This window comes from Kogia breviceps, chromosome 3, assembly GCF_026419965.1.
Source record: "Kogia breviceps isolate mKogBre1 chromosome 3, mKogBre1 haplotype 1, whole genome shotgun sequence".
Lineage (NCBI taxonomy): Eukaryota > Metazoa > Chordata > Mammalia > Artiodactyla > Physeteridae > Kogia > Kogia breviceps.
Genome location: NC_081312.1, coordinates 52,760,902 through 52,777,535, shown reverse-complemented (window position 1 = coordinate 52,777,535; position 16,634 = coordinate 52,760,902). Strand labels below are relative to the sequence as shown.

Genomic DNA, 16,634 nt, shown 5'->3' with positions numbered 1-16,634 from the left:
GAGACACGGGTTCGTGCCCTGGTCCGGGAAGATCCCACATGCCGCGGAGCGACTGGGCCCGTGAGCCATGGCCACTGGGCCTGCGCGTCCGGAGCCTGTGCTCCACAACGGGAGAGGCCACAACAGTGAGAGGCCCGCATACCGCAAAAAAAAAAAAAAAAAAAAAAAAAAAAAAAAAAAAGGGATGATGAGTATCAGAGATCAGTAGCAGCAGTAGGGGCTGAAGTTTATCCCACAGACTTTCTTCTTGTATGTGTCCCTAAGACAAGAGGCCTGCTCTCAGAGGACCAGTTCCCAGAAGGGATGAACTTTCATAAGCAAGCAAATATGAACACCACAGGGGTGACGTCTAGAAGATGTGATGCACTGTCCAGAACCCCTTCTGCATGAAGGCATTCATTCCCCCAACGCCCAAGAGTGTTACCTTCTGACTGCTCACAGGTGAGTTCCTCCCAGGACCTGCCTTCAACCCAAGGGAACCTGAGATATGTTGCCCCCTCCCCAGGGGCCGCCCACACCCAGCGATTGGTGGAAAAGGGGATGAAAAGGATTTTTTCTCTATCTGGGACATCTCTGAAGGTCTACCCCAACTTCACAGTACCCCATTTGCTCAGTTTAGGACTCTGCTCTGCTGTAACTAAATCGCAGCTCAACTTCTCCCCCTGCTGAATTCCGGCTCCCTCCCTCTCTTCCAGGGGGTAGTTCCAAGAGCACTCCCTCTGAAACCACCTGCAGGTGAATCTGCCTCTCAACCTCTGACAAGCAGACACCTCATCCTGCTTTGATCCATCCTACTAATTCCCATGACCTGGGCCCAACTATTTTCCTGTAATAGCAATAAATTGATTACAGCTGATTCTGCCTATTTCGGGGCCAATACCATGACCAGACTAACTCACCTGTTCCTCCACATGCAACTTCAAATCCAATCCCCCAGAGCAGCACACAATAGTATACTGGAAGTTTGCTTTACTGGTTTTCATTTATTTGCTTTATCAAACACTTCCCATTTGTAGAAATGCTGAGTTTTTCATTAATAATGAGAAAACCTCTGCAATGTCATAATTATTGTTGGGAGGATGACAGCTATGTGCAATGAATGAGAAGCAGTCAATAGTTAAGCCACCAGAAAAGATTCTTAGAGCAATTTTAAAATAATCTTTAAAAATATCTAGACTTTACCTTTTGTCACAACTAAAGATATTTAAATATCATTTTCAAGTTCATAAGAATCTCTATTCCAGCTTTTTTTAGACATTTAATTGAATTAATATTTATAATATCCAATTAAATGATAAACCATAACATACAGATGCATCTTAGGTATATACTTTTATACCTAATCATTGAGACACTATCCACCTTCATCCAAAATAGATCATTGCATCCAAGGTATCATAAAATACAAAAATTAGAAGAAAGACATAAAAACAGGGTGCACTATTTTTTGTAAGTACTCCCAGATATATCATTAAATATGTGAGGTAGGAAAAACATACAATCTATGATTAAATACTTTTGCACTTTGATTTGACTCATCTCTTACTCCATTCCCTTACAAAGGCTTGCAATTTAATTTGAGATTCTTAGATTGCAAAATACATGATAGCCCACTCCATTTAACAACATTATCACAATTTTCAGTGTGCAGAAAGTCATAGACCACTAGTTTCAACTATCTGGCTTGAGTATGAAGAAGCACTCTTTAGAGAAAAATTCACAAAATCAATGTTTCTCCATATTCTTAAAGAGGTCTGACTTTAAAACACAACAATCACAGCACCCAGTTACACTAAGAATTAATGAATTCCTCATTGTGAATTGTGAATGTATAGTGAATTTCAGGGCACTGCTCTTGCAGCCTGACTGAATTAAGAGTTAAAGTTCTAAAGCCTCAACTGCCTCTGAAAATTTGGGGGTTGGTTGTCAGTTAAAGAAAACATCAGCTGTTTAGAAATGCATGGCATTACAGCTGAATATAATACCTTTCCTGTTCTCGCTTGAAATGGTTTCCTATCGAAGCAGTTTCTGTATCAATCACACAATAGCCAGAATGGTACAGGGTTATACTATATCACACAATAACTACATTCAAAAAGCATAGGAAAAAATTACTTTTATAGCAGCAAATGCTGTAGCTAAAAGCCTAAAACAAATCACTAAACTGCACTAATTTGTAAGCTTTGAGGTTTGAGGAACTCCCTGGCAGCTAAGAGAAGGGCAGAGCTTGCAATCAACTGTCCTCTTGAGCACAACAAGATTTTCAAGAATAGAAACCCGCTGATACGCTGATATTGTCTCCTCAATTAACTCTGCAAAAAATGCCCAAGCAATACCCAGAGGGAACTAAAGGCAAAAATCAGGCCGAATATCACAATTAACTATCATTCTTACCAAGGCCAGTGATTGTTAATCAGCCTGGGGGAAAATAAAGTAGTACAGTTGACAGTTTATTTTTTTTACGAGCACATGCTTCCTATTTTACATGGAGGAATATAACTACTTCTGCAGAATATCTAGTAGAGCCATGTCTTCATTTTTACAGGTCACTAATTATGAATATGCTTAAAATATCCTACCAGTCCAAAAATAAATTATACCAGAGAGAGTCCTCAGTATGGGCATTTTGCTTCTAAAAAGAAAAAAAAACAACCAAAATTATAAATCATATCTTCTTTTTCCAAGTAAGAATATTATGATACAAAGTGCTGACATTAGCTACCTATTTATATTTCTCAGGCAAAAAGCTAGAATTTATCACCCAATCTGCATTTCAAATATAGACTGAGACATCACATACACAGCACAAGATGATCCAGGTAACTTGCATGGCTTCATCATAGTGGGTATAAACACAATATGAATATAACTTAATAATACATATAAGAATATATACAAATATTTATTTTCATATACCCTTCATATGTGATTTCAAATTCAGCCACCGGTAACTATATGGTAGTTATTTAAACTGTATGAGTTTCAGATTTCTCATCTATTTCATTCAAAGATTAGAGTATGACATAATGTATAAAAAACTCCTAGTAGAAGGTGTGACATATAGGAGGCACTTGAAAAACGGCAATTATTCTATGAAAAAATTACGATATCCTATGTTTGTTTTTCAATGACAGATGGAAAAAGAGAGCAGATAACCCAAGTTAACTGAATTTGGTTTACAGATATATTTTAGAATCCATACTTGAAGACAGATATGGCTTATGCTCTAAATTCCCACTTAAAAAAGAGGAAAGACCAGTATAAAGACCTGGCTAATAGAGCAGGAGGGATGGTCTTTTGAGTATGCAAGTGACACTGGGCTTCAAGTGTATACATCACTATAGTTCAGGTAAAATAAACTTCACGTGTATTGCTCTTATGCAGCTAAGAAACATTTCTGCCAATTGCAAAGATAAAGAAGGAAAAAAGTAATGTGAGTTTCTGAAGGTAATGTTGGAAATTGGTGAACAATACAAACATGAATTATCACAAAAGATATCTAAAAACAAAATGAATGTTAGATGAGAGATTGCATGCCCTGCTGTCAACACTGAATCAGAGTCAGCTTTGCAAGGGAAGCAAGAAAGCCATCCAATTCCTCATCTAAAGTTCAGCCGCTACTCCATGAGACCCACTCCATGAATACACAGATACACCCACATATCCACACACTCATAGACAGTTAATATATATGAATATATATTTTAGAGTATATACATATATACTATATATACAAATATATATATGTGTAGTTTACGTGTAGAAAGATATCTTCTTTACACTTTCTCTGAAACTGGAGAGGTGATTAAACTTAAAAGGTTTCAAAGTATTTCTTTGCATAAGTAAGCTTAGAGAATTAAGGCATTAACGAGTGAGTTTTCAATGCTGACAGAAAATTGAAAACTTAAATGCTTTTTGAAATATCAATTAAAATCATATAATGATAATAGAGTTCAACAGTAAATTATGAAATCACAGGAAGCAGGAAGAAGGCCACTTTTAACCCCAGCTGCTGCAACTAGAGGAATGTTTGTTAGTGAGATACAGAAAATCATCAGAGGATAAGTAACCTCTAAGTAAAAAGGCTGTGGCCCACTGAGAATTATTCTTGTCTTAGGTAAAGAGGGGGAAGTTTCTAAACTCCAATCTTAGCAATATTACAGGGTCAGAATGGAAGACAGCTGTGCCTCCTTAGGCAATTACACTTAGATGAAGCTACACATGACAAAGTAAGAACAAAATTAGCCCAAGATTGAGGTTTGATTAATTGTGAACTAAGACTGAAAACTTTAATATTAATACAGTAGCTCTGTACAAAGAAAGGGTACAGGTAATATAGTCCAGTGTGAAACAGGAACCAAATGAAAAATGTAAGTAAATAAAAGAATAAGGGGAGAATCACAATAATGTGTAGAATAAGCCATGAAAAGGAATGAACAAGTTCAGAACCAGGATAAAAACAATAACTCTACAACTTCTTGATAATAACTTCACTAATTCTGAAATACTACCAGGATAAGACTGATAACTCAAAAACTACACATCAGTTAAATCTGTGCATGTCACAGAGTCTACTGTGTGTATATGCTTAAGGTGACATGCTTAGCAAAGCCAATATTGTTCATCCCTCGTAGTGGGGAAAATTATTCTCAACTAATAATTTTGTTGCCTGTTTAAAGTCTCAAGTAAAGATGACCTTTCGCTTTGGTTACAGAAGTACCTGACCAATATTCCCAACCAATAACTAGCAAATATTCTGACACTCAGAAAACTAGCCTAATGAATTTCTTCCATGTAGTTAGTTATATGAATGGGTACTATTGAGATGAATTACCTTTCACCCTCAAAAAATAGAAAATAAGTGTTTACCAAGGATAATTAAAATCCATTATATATAAAAATGCTTTCTTATGTATGTAGCTGTTACAGTGTAATGGTGAATAAGGTCCCAGCCTTTTCAGTTAATTCTATAGATTTTTTTAAAAAATAATTAGGTGACTAGGTGGGAAAGAGTCATTTTGGTCACTTTGGGACCAAATACACAATAAACTTGTGATAGTCCTACTTAATGATTTATTCTCATTTTCTCTGGTTTTATTTTTAAATTATCAATGACTTGTAGTCTTAAAAATATATCCCTATTTGTATCATTTTTAGATTAGTCTCGAAATGGCAGGACATTGAGACTATTCTCGCTCTTGATACAAAAGCAAGATTTATACATATATTTGAACACACACATATATAAATATACTCATGGTCATAAGGTTTAGGTGACACTGTCTCTGGAACTCTTAAATGAGGGGGGATACCAGCTCCCCACTCCCACCATTAAGGAGCAAAAGGAAAAACTCCAGGGTTATATGGATTGAGAGAAGGAGACTAGCCTGAGGATCAATACCAACCACATGTGCATACAAGATGCAATATCAAATGGCATTTTCATGCACATATTAATATGACATATACTGTTTAAAAATATACCACTTGACTTATTTTCTGATAGATAGATGGGAATTATTTTTTTCCAGAAAACAATTACTTGCTCCCTGTTACTTCCAAGCCCCATACTCTGTTCTGAGAACCAAATGGCACTCCTACTAGGAAGTCCAATTGTTGGACCGCCTGAGTATACTTTTTTAAGAAGATAAAGGACACTTGCTATGCAGTCTCCCTCTACTCCAGATATAAAAATGCAACCAGACTTGTTTATTCTTGCTGTTATTTACATTTTCTCTGTATAACAGCCCACTTTCCTAAGAGTTCATTAGATATGGAAACTGAGGGATAAAGAGATGAAGATTTTTTTTTTTTTTTTTTTTTGCTTCTGGTCATGGAATAGAGTAGCAGGTGAACAAGAAGAAAGCCCAAGTTCCCCAACAGTTTTCAACCACATTATGCTGTCTTGCACAAGAATAAAAAATAAATAAATAATGAAAGCACATACCTCTTTTCATAAAGGCAACACATTCATCTCAGTGGCTGTACATTTGTAAAGAACAACATGATTCTAGACCCACAGTCCACTGCTTCTAAGTAGCAGGCACTCTTAAAAAGGCTTTGAAAAGTCTTTGACCTTAACTCCAAAAGGAGCTGCTATGTAAGTTCAAAGCTTCCCAAGTTTGCATAGAACTGGGGAGGGCTCAGTATCCTACAGGAACTTTAGCGACAACTGTCTTAACTCCTGATGAGCAGGTCAGATGGCTCCAAATTGCACACACACAAACCTAGGAACTTGGTAGACATAAATATCTGAGCAAGTTCCAGAGTGTCACACAGTCAAATTTATTTCACAGACTTACAGTCTTTGGGGGAGAGCGAGTTACCAACAGTTAAGGATGGATACATCTTTCTAGTTGGGACAAACTTTGGAGAAATTGCTTAGGCTTAATACTAGACACATACTGCAGGGTTATTTTCCTTTCTGCCCTATTATTCCTGCAGCTGGGATCTGTGCTTTAGCACTGGCCTATCCTCCCTCTTTATCTATATTACAACAACCTACTTTCAAGACTCAAATCATGACGTACCAGCTTTTTCAAGTTTCCTCCAACCATGGCAGCTATCAATGCTCTCTCATCTTGCACAAATATTTGTATATTTCTCATAGTCTTATTTTGTTTGTTTTTCCATTTGGCTTTATCTTCTTAACAAGTAAACTCTTTGAGTTCACAGCTCTTACTACTTAGTTACATGTTTAATCCATAGAAGTTATACCTTAATTTGCTGACTGAAGTTACCAAAAATTACCCACAATCTGACCAGAATCTGTGTACAATTTCTACTGAAAATTTCTGAAAAGTTGCATATCTTCCTCAGAGTTTTATATCCTTCTCAGGAGACTCGTGGGAGCCTCCCCCTCTTCAGTAGTAAGTGGACCCAAGGCCTGGAACAAATTCATAGCTCCACTCAGAAATAACAGAGACAATGCCCCAATGTTTAATCTGTGCCTATCTCTCCTTAAGTACAATCAATTGGCAGGTAGGATAATCTGGTCCACTGGGACCATAGGCTCTGTTTAAGAATTCCTCATCTTTCTATCTTTCCCTTTCAGGAGAACAGAAAAATCTCCCTGAAGTTGTCATTCAGTGAAATGGCAGGCATTTTTTTTTTTTTCTTCCTCTGTTTGACACACATGAACAAAGTTTTACTTACTTCAGAAAAAAAAATAGTTTGCTGTTTTGCTATTAGTTAAAGGACAGATCTATTTTTCGAATGGCCTTTTCAGGCCAGCATTTGATTTCCTACTCACCTCATTGAGATTTCAATGCCCTTTGTGCTGTCCTTTAAGACTGTGGGAGGTCTAGCTATGAACCAACCCTTCCTCTTTCAGACATAATATGTTTCCCTTTCCACAGAATCACTCCATTATTTTTATCCCTCCCATTCTTATTCCAACAAAACAGGACAAGAAATATGCTGCTTGCGGATATGGTAACATGCCACGTATTTGACCCCACCTGCCAACCACACAATAGTCCTTGGTATAGTTTTGACGGGAAGAGCAAGAAACTGATGTCTCCTATTTTTATGTAAAGTTATAGAGGTAGCATACGAAAAGACAGAAAGAAAAGTTACATCATAATTTCTAATACCTTTGCTCCTACCATAATATGTCTTTAATTGGTAAATTTATAGTAAATGTGTAATAGCCAAAAAAAATGTTCCTATCATTTGAAATCCTTTTCTATGATTGTGAACTCCTGGGGAAAGTATGATTTAGATTATGAAATGGAAATCATCTTTCTTACTGAATTCAATCAATTACATCAACAGGAAAGGAAATAAGTGTTTTAAAATACAAGATAGAAATAGTATCTTGGAAATAGTATCTTGGCATTAGTATCTTGGAAAAGTAGTAAGAAACCAATATAAGAGAGCTTAATTGGGATCAGTTCAAGGTCATATAAGTTAAGAAAAAAATGGAATTGTACTAGTATAAAATGGGAAATAACTAAGTGCATGATCCAATAATGGAGATGAGGGATTTTAGCAAGGTGACAAAAAAATATCCATCCAGTGAATAAGCCTGGACTGTGGAAAAAAGAGTTGTGAAAGAAATCTCACGAATAGGATAGGACCACCATCAGACTAGCATAATATAAAGCCATTGTGTCATAAATTAGTGAGATGCTTTAATGCCATCATAAAGTCTCTTCTGACTTTATGGTTTTACAGGGCCTAAAGTTTATTAATTGGATTTGAAAATAAAAATAGGATACAGTAGCTTATAAATGAAATCATTTCTTCATTCTGCTCTAAGTAATATTTTTACATTGACAGTCACTGAAGCAAAAAAATGAAATTTCATTTTGAGGGACTATTCAGTTAATGGCAATTACAGTGAAGCTAAAAACGTTCACCCTATTCATATCTGAAATGCATTCAATATAATACTTTGCTTGTCCTTCCAAAATAGCCAAAAGGGAAAGTAAGATCTTCCCCCAATTCAACTGGGAGCTGATAGGACATTCCTTTAGTTCACTGCAGCTGCCAAGAGCTCAGTTCCAGGACTAGGCGGGTGTTAACTGACTCTTTGCCTTTGACTTTGTGGGTTTTGAGTCTTGAGCCCAACTCTTCCAAGACTCTTCCCAAAGCATGAGGACCAGGCCAGAGAACATGAGTGATGAATTATCTCAATAGGTAGAAAGCAACCCAAGATCACGGTTCCTAACACTGTGTTAAGACATAAACTGAACCCACAGGCTCATGCTATTAGTTGCATCCCATGAGCCCTACTCCAATCACATTAAAACAGTACATTTTAAAAGAATACAGAGCACATTTTTTCCAGAAAACCTGTTTCTCAAAGTAGGTTTAAGGTGGTTAGCCTTACAAAACAAAAACTAAAATATGGGCTTCCCTGGTGGCGCAGTGGTTGAGAATCCTCCTGCCAATGCAGGAGACACGGGTTTGTGCCCTGGTCCGGGAAGATCCCACATGCCGCGGAGCGGCTGGGCCCGTGAGCCATGGCCGCTGAGCCTGCGCGTCCGCAGCCTGTGCTCCGCAATGGGAGAGGCCACAACAGTGAGAGGCCCGCATACCGCAAAAAAAAAAAAAAAAAAAAAAAAAAAAAAAAAAACTAAAATAATTTTACAATATCAATAAGAAGAGCTGGTATCAGAGACAATAAAATTAAGCCAAAATAATGAAGATCATGAAAAATGCCTTCCTTGAATTTCTTTTATGACATCTATTCACCCTCACTGATTTGTTCTCCAGAAAATGATTCCTTCCTTAGGCTTAATGTTCAACCTGCTCAATCTAAAGTACTTAATAGCCAGCCCACTTAGGGGCTTCCCAGGGACAAACAGGACATGAGCAAGTAACACTGTATAAAATAATCTCCTTATTTGTCATGTGAATTCTCAGTAACATGAAGAGTAAGGACAACCTTGAATGTACAAAAATAATCTCAAGATACAAAAGACAGCCCACTTTTCCTATGATGGTGACCAAAGTGGTGATGATCCAAGGTGCGCGCATGTGTGTGCGTCTTCTCGCGTGCACATAGGGACAGTGGGGTGAGGAGTGGGAAGAGAGAAGGCTAAAGCTAATTGCATATGACAGAGCTTCAGATTTACCTTTTTTTAGCAACACTCATTAAAGTCATCTCCCACAGGCCAACACCCTAAATATGTGTTCAGTCTAAAGCAGAATCTGATCACAGGGTTTCTCCAAACTCAAACAGGACAAAAATCACAATTCAATGCACCTTGGGATAATTTTGCTGTGAGGATGGAAACATCCTGGGGCTGGATGTAATGGTCAACTGACCTTCCGGAGCACTCTTATCCCTTTGGGTCAATCTGTACATTTAGATTCAACCCACTGACAGTCTGAAAGATCTTCCAGATCCTTCTTGTCTACCTTATCCCCTGGTTCTCAATTCCACCAAGTCTTTTCTGTCATCTACTGCCTGGGGTGTCATTCTTAAAATTTATGAGACTAATTGATATTACTTGAATTGAGAGAATATAGCTTGCTAATTTGTCATACACGTGTTAATAAACTTATTCTATTTATTGCTTCTAGCACATCCTGTAAGCTATTTATGGGCAGTACATTAATTATTTTAGGACACCAACTCATTGGTAGATTTGGCTCCCATTAAAAACTATTTAGACATAGACTTTTATTTTGTTTTTCAATTGCAGTGGGGATTTGTCCTGCGCTAATGCAGTTATAATCTTTTATTAGCCTCCTTGGAAATTAAGGGTATAATAGGTCAGAAGTAAAAATACAGTGTGTGTCAATGCAGCAGTTTTTTCCTTTTTAAGCAAGACAACTGTGAAGTTTACAGGAGATATGATTCTCAAAATTATGTAATTATCAACAGGTTCTCTAAAAAACACAGTTAAATATCCAAAGAATAACTTAACAAAGAAAACTTTCAAAACTAGAAAAATACTTTGGATCACTCAGCTCTAAGTATTGCAGTCATATACACCTAGCTGGCATTTACATTCTGACCCTTGATGCTATGTTTAATCAGTTATCCTAAATGTAATGCAATGGGTTTAGTGCAACAAAATTAACAATGCCAAAAATGGATACCAGTTCACTGTTCTTTAATGACTTTTTAGTTTTCAGTGATGTTTAATATAGTAAAAAGAAAATTAAAATAAAACTTTAAACTTCCAAGATTATTTTGAGGAAAAAGCTTGAATATCAAAAAAAAATTTTAATTCAAGAAGGGAGAATATAAAAACTTAAGAAAATTGATTTTTAAAACTACACAGGGAATTCCCTGGTGGTCCTGTGGTTAGGACTCCACGCTTTCACTGCCATGGTCCCAGGTTCAATCCCTGGGAACTAAGATCCCAGAAGCCTCAGGGCATGGCCAAAAAAAAATGTATTAAAAAAAATTTAAAAATAAAAACTACACAAATATAGATATCTACAGGGAAAAATGCCATTTTTAAAAAGTGTTTTTTAATGACATCAGAATCATTGGTGGAGGGCAGATAGGCAGATATAAATCAAAAGATAATCTCCCTTACCCAAATGCCATATATACACAAATCTCATCTACTGTGCAGTAAGTCTGCTAAGCAGTATTCCCAGATAAATGACAGTTACGTCCCTAGGTCTATAGCAGAAACTTTTATACTTAAGTAGTACACATGGTACCAAGCTGATCAAACACAATAGGAAGAAGATTACAGTAACTCAAGAAAATATAATCTATATATTAAAACAAATAGTCTCAATTACTTAAAAACATCTGAATTTCATGCTCAGAATTTTCCAGGCTAGCAGTAGAAGAATGAAGGGCTGACTAGCTATTTCAAGAAAGAAAGGTTACAATGATATATTTCTAAATCATGCAATTAGTTTTAGGCTACAGTGAAGTGATTTTGTCTGAGTTACCGATAAAATAATGTTATTTTCTCTTGAACTTAGCTACTAGAAAACAATGTTAAGAAATAATACTTTGTGTGTAGCACAAATGGTGTTACATCTGGCAAACACAGGCAAATAAAGGGTGACAGGGATACAGACTTATGCTAGCAAAGTTCCTATCTAGGTCTTTGAAGTCTCTGTTTATAATTGCACTGCTTATTTTTAGTTAATCAATTTCCAGACTCCTCATGTAAAATGTTCAAAACACACTTTATAATCTTACACTAACTCTTATGTCTACGTCCTTCTTACAGTTAATCAATATTTTATACCTAAATAAAAATAAAATCTTCTCTTCCCCATAAATGATTCCACACACACACACAAAAAATAAAACTACTTCAGGTTAAGAAAGGTCAAGGTTTACAAAGTCAAAGCAAAGAAATGTGAAGTTTTATCAGTGGTTCTCAGACTTTAGCATGCATCCTAATTATCACCTGAGGTGAAAAACACAGAATGTGGATCCCACACTCTGAATTTCTGATTTAGAAATCCTGGGAGGGGTCAGAGAATTTGCATTCCTAACAAGTTCCCAGGTGATGCTGATACTGAAGGTTACAGATTCCCACTTTGAGAATCTAACTTCTGTGATTTGTAAGACATACTTGAAAAGTAATATATAAATATTTTTTTCACCCACCTGATAGCTATGACATTTATAGACTAGAGATGCTGACTAATTTTCAAACAAAGCCAATTCTACTCCTAGCTAAGTGACTAATAACCACATCAATAGTAAAAGAAAAAAAAAAAAGACCACCACCTTCACAAGGATCAGTTCAGCAGCAGAAATGCCTCCCCCCTTATTGTTAAGCAGCATGGCCCAGGACTGTTTTGATGCAATTGTTCTCTACTTGTCTCCACTCCTACATCTTATACTTTCCCACCGCCCAGCATGAGACTTGCCAGGACAAACAATCTGAATGACAGTGACAGAAAAATGGAACCCTTTCTCATCCAGACAGTTCCAGAACATCCCTTACCCCCAACCCCGATTTTTCTCACTTCTTATTATCCACCCCCCCCACACACACACATTTAAAAATCAAAACAAAAACTCTTTTTATATGGGCTAATCTGAACCAATGGGAGAGAAATAAAGACTTGGACAAGCAGAGTTCAGACGCACACTAGGGAACAGCTCGCCTGCCGAGAAGGTTCCATTTTATCTGCAGCATTCCTCCATCCCTAGAACCCCAGCCACTCTCAGCTGCGGGACACCAGAGTCCAGCAGAAGTCAAAACAGCACTAAATGAATTCCTGCTCTGCGCAAGGCCTCACCTCCTGCCATCAGCCAAGCGGTTTAAGCCACGAGGTTCAAGACCTCAGCATCTCTCCTACACACACCAGCAGCAGCGGTACCAGCACCACCACCACCACCCAGAAAGCTCTCTTTCATTTGGGAAAGAGGGAGTGAGGCGAGAGGGGAAATTAAGATGCTTAGAGGCGGAAGAAAGTGAAGGTCTCTTGGCCAGAGCCAAGGAAGGAAGTCGGAAGACAGGCAAGGGGAGTGGCCGATGAGGCGAAGCAGAGCCCAGTGCTCGCCGCTCCCGACCCTCTCCCCACCCTCCCCAGCACCGCTCAGCCCTGGACAAGCCCGCGGAGACAGTAAAGGCGGACTTCCCGCCTCGGTTCCCAAACACCTGCCCACTGCGCACTCCAAGTTCCCAGAGTTTGAGGACTCAAGGTCCCCTTGCATTCGCGCCCACTCCCAAGTCACTTCTAGGGTCTGCGCTTCCACGAACACTCATGTCCTTTGCCCGGGGCAGCCGGTGCCTAGCACTGCAGAGCTGGGGTCCCAACCCCGAGGGAGCCCAAAGGCGGGCTGCCAAATTTCCAGCACACAGTTTCTCTGTATGTCGGCCCTAGCCTGGGAGCTGTAGGTGAGTCTCTGCCTGCTGTCCCCTCAAGGGCTGTTCTCCTAACCTTCCCACCATACCTCGAGAACACAAAAGTTATTTTTCCTTTGTAGCACTGCCTGCTTATCCCAGGAGAAGACTCACATTTGAGCCAGAAGGGGTGTGTGTGTGTGTGTGTGTGTGTGTGTGTGTGTGTGTGTGTGTGTGTGTGTGTGTCTTTCAGTCCTGAAAACTAAGGGTGCCAACTGCTGACAGGCGAAGGAACCTGGATTGGCTCTTGAGGACTTAAAAACATCCGAATTAACACGTTCACCCTTCTCTCCGTCCAAACCCTCCCAGCCCTGCGTTTTCCGGAGAACTGAGATTATGTTCCTGTTGCAATGAGCTAGCGTCCTGCCCCGGAGCCGAGACGCGCAGACTTGGCCGTCCGTTCATTCATGCATTTGCTCATCCATTCACATAAACATGTCCCTTCATTGTGTCTGGCACCGAGAATCTTGCCTGCTATTTTCCCCTCCCCAAGTCAATGCTCATGGCAATGGTTGGTGCAGAACGCAACTCGACTGTCAACCCACTTCCTGAGCCGGAAAATCAAGTCAAGTAGGCATTCAACTCTCCCCACGCCCCCCAAAAAAAGGAAAAGGAAAAGAGAAGGCTGAGAGACGGAGCGGAGAGGAATGCGGAGCTCACTGGGGTCACATTCGAAGATTCCCTTGGGAGGAAACCGCGGCACCGACACCAAGGCATGCAAGGAGCCAAATCATTATTAAATCAAAGACTGCTAGAGCTCGGATCCCCAGAGGGGATAAATCAAGTGCAAAGCCGCTTATTCGCACGAGTGCTGGGCTGCCGGCTCGACCCAACTCCGAGCCCGAGCCGAGGCGCTGGGAGAGCGGCTCGCAGCCCTATTCGCAGCGCGCCCGCCGCCTCCTTATCGCTCCCAATAACGTGATGAAGTGGAAATCAAAAGCCACGCCGGGAGGGGCCCCGGAACGGTGCGAGTCGTGCATTTTCGCTCACCAGCCTATCTTCCCTAAGAATCGCAAGGTCACAATAGCGTCGTGATTCCACTCACCGTACACTCCTTGGCCAGAGATCCCCTCCAGGAGGACTGTCAGCAGCCACACGAGACCGTACACTAAATCCATCTTCACGTGAACATGAACATATCCAGCCCAGGGGGGACGCAGCGGGACCTTCTGGAGGCCGGCGGCCAGCCGGGAGCGCTCCGCTCGCTCCCCAGCCGAGCCGAGGTGCCCGGGAACCGCTCGCGGAAGAGGGAAGCGCAGTCCGTCCGTCTTTCCCCGGCGGCGGCCGTGAGCGGAGCGCAGGAGCCCCGCACACCCCACACTCATGCACACACACACACACACACACACACACACACACACACTCCCACAACACAATACCCTGACACAGACTCACACGCACGCCTCACTCACACTGGGCGCCTGGAAAAATCGCAGACGCCGGGGAGGAGCAGGGGGCGTGATGGGAAGCGGAGCCGGGAGGCGAAGTGTTCTTGAGGGGAGCGGGCTGGAGTCTCTGCAGCGGCTGCGGCGGCGGCAGCGGCGGCGCGCTGGGCCGGCGGCGGGTGCTGGCGAGGGGCCGGGTGTGCCGAGCGGTGCGAGCCTGACGCGGGCAGCCAGGGAGCAGGAAGTGGCCTCTGACTCGGGGCACCGAGCAGGGGCTTTCTCGCTTGGGTTCGCCTTTACAAAGTAACTCGCGAAGGTCCCCTGAGGAGCGTCAAGCGGCGGCAGCGGCCCGCCTGCCCGCAGTCCGGAGCCCCCAGCCCTGCTGTCTTGCCTTCCCCCATTCCATCAGTTGCCATTGCAACGCCAATCCTGTTACACGATACAGGCTCGCATCGCCGAGCGGGGAGAGGAGGAAGAGGAGGAGGAGGAAGAGGAGGAGTGGGGCTAGGGGGACGGGGGTGGGGAGGAAGGGAAGGAAGGAGGGGCAAGAAGGGGGAGAGGGACCGACAGGGTGCAGAGTGTGAGTCTGGAGCTTTCTCGGGCACCAGCCTCAGCCGCCGCCGCCGCCGCGGCCACCTCCACAGTTCTTCAAAATAGCCTTTAGCGCCACGCCAGCGAAGAGGGGGCTCAGGCCAGCCGCACCAATTCTGGGAGCCGAAAGCAGAGTCCAGGCACCGTCACTTGCAAGAGACGGAGAATAACAAGCAGAGAGCGGATCGCACACACGTCTACGCGTGCCCACCGGCACCGCGCTCGTCCTCTTCGCTTCCGCGCTGCCCCCGCCAGGTGGAGGGGTGGGGGCGCCGGGACAGGCGGGAGTTTAGAGGAGGGCGCCGCAGAAGGGGTTCCCCGCCTGGGCTAACGTAGTGCTGGCATCCGGAGATGAACGCAGGAGCGGCCGCCTGAGGAGGACACCGGCTGCGTGGCCGCCGTTCGGGCCCCAGCTGCGGCGGAGGTGCCCGGGCCGGGCGGCGAAGCGCCGAGGGCTAGACGCCGGCCGGAATCCCTGGGTGTGCGCGGGGGTGCGCGCCGCGGAGGCGGAAAGGAGGAGGAGGGCGAAGCCGAGAGTGGGGCTGCGAGGCTGCCGAGCTGCCGGGCTGCCGGAGAGGAAGGCTGTGTGGTCACGTTGTGCGCTACGTGCTGAGAGCGCGAGCTTCTAGCCGCAGCCGGGCGACGTCAAAGCCGGGTGCGCGGCTCAGTCGCCTGCCTCCGCGCCTCCTCCTCACTCTGCCTTCCTGTGTCAGCCGTGGAATTCATCTGTATGGACAGTGCAGAGAGGCTCCGCGAGGCCGACGGCATCCGGCCTCTAGCCTTCAGCCTTCCCCGAGAGCCCCCCGTCCCCCCAACCTCCCGGAGCTGCGCGTCCTCGGACACCGGTTATCGTTTCCGTTGCCGCTGTTGGCGTTTGCACGCGGAAGAGCCAGCTACCACCTTAGACCCCGGGTAATTACAGGACACACCATCCCCTCCCCGCCGCCCAGGGTCTCCCAGGATCCGTTCCGCTTGACTAGAGGGCAGAACCGGCCACAGCACTTGGAAACAGCATCGTTTCTTCCCCATATCTGTCCTTTTAAATGGAAATATGGTCATCACAGCAGTGACAGCTCTAGGGGGGAAACACTAAGAGTTCAGAGCTTAGTATATTAAATATGCAATGTCTCCTACTAAAGTTAACCGCTTTGAAAATCTTTTCTCTTTTGTGACAGGCTCTCGAGGAGCTTAAGAAATTCATAGTTACAAAAGGATTAGAAAATGCAAAGCATCCATAATTTACATTGGAAATAGTGTAGAAATAGTCCACCGAAGATTTATAGGGGAAAAGTGGTAATATAAGTAGTGGTTTCTGATTTGTCTCTGTAGCCACAAAAATTAGTGCTTCCTGCGCGCAATCCAC

At 42.4% G+C, this 16,634-nt stretch overlaps 1 protein-coding gene across 2 annotated transcripts in view; it reads right to left on the bottom strand.

The window, feature by feature from the left end:
- Positions 1 to 15,149, bottom strand: part of MDGA2 (MAM domain containing glycosylphosphatidylinositol anchor 2) — an 819,485-nt gene extending 804,336 nt beyond the window's left edge. The window contains exon 1 of one of the 2 annotated variants that reach the window (XM_059056743.2): positions 14,341 to 15,149. In XM_059056743.2, coding sequence (XP_058912726.1) covers positions 14,341 to 14,620 — 280 coding nt within the window. In that variant the 5' untranslated portion in view covers positions 14,621 to 15,149. The remainder of the gene's footprint in view (positions 1 to 14,340) is intronic. The other variant, XM_067028497.1, reaches the window with a different exon arrangement.
- Between the last annotated feature and the right edge of the window lie 1,485 nt (positions 15,150 to 16,634).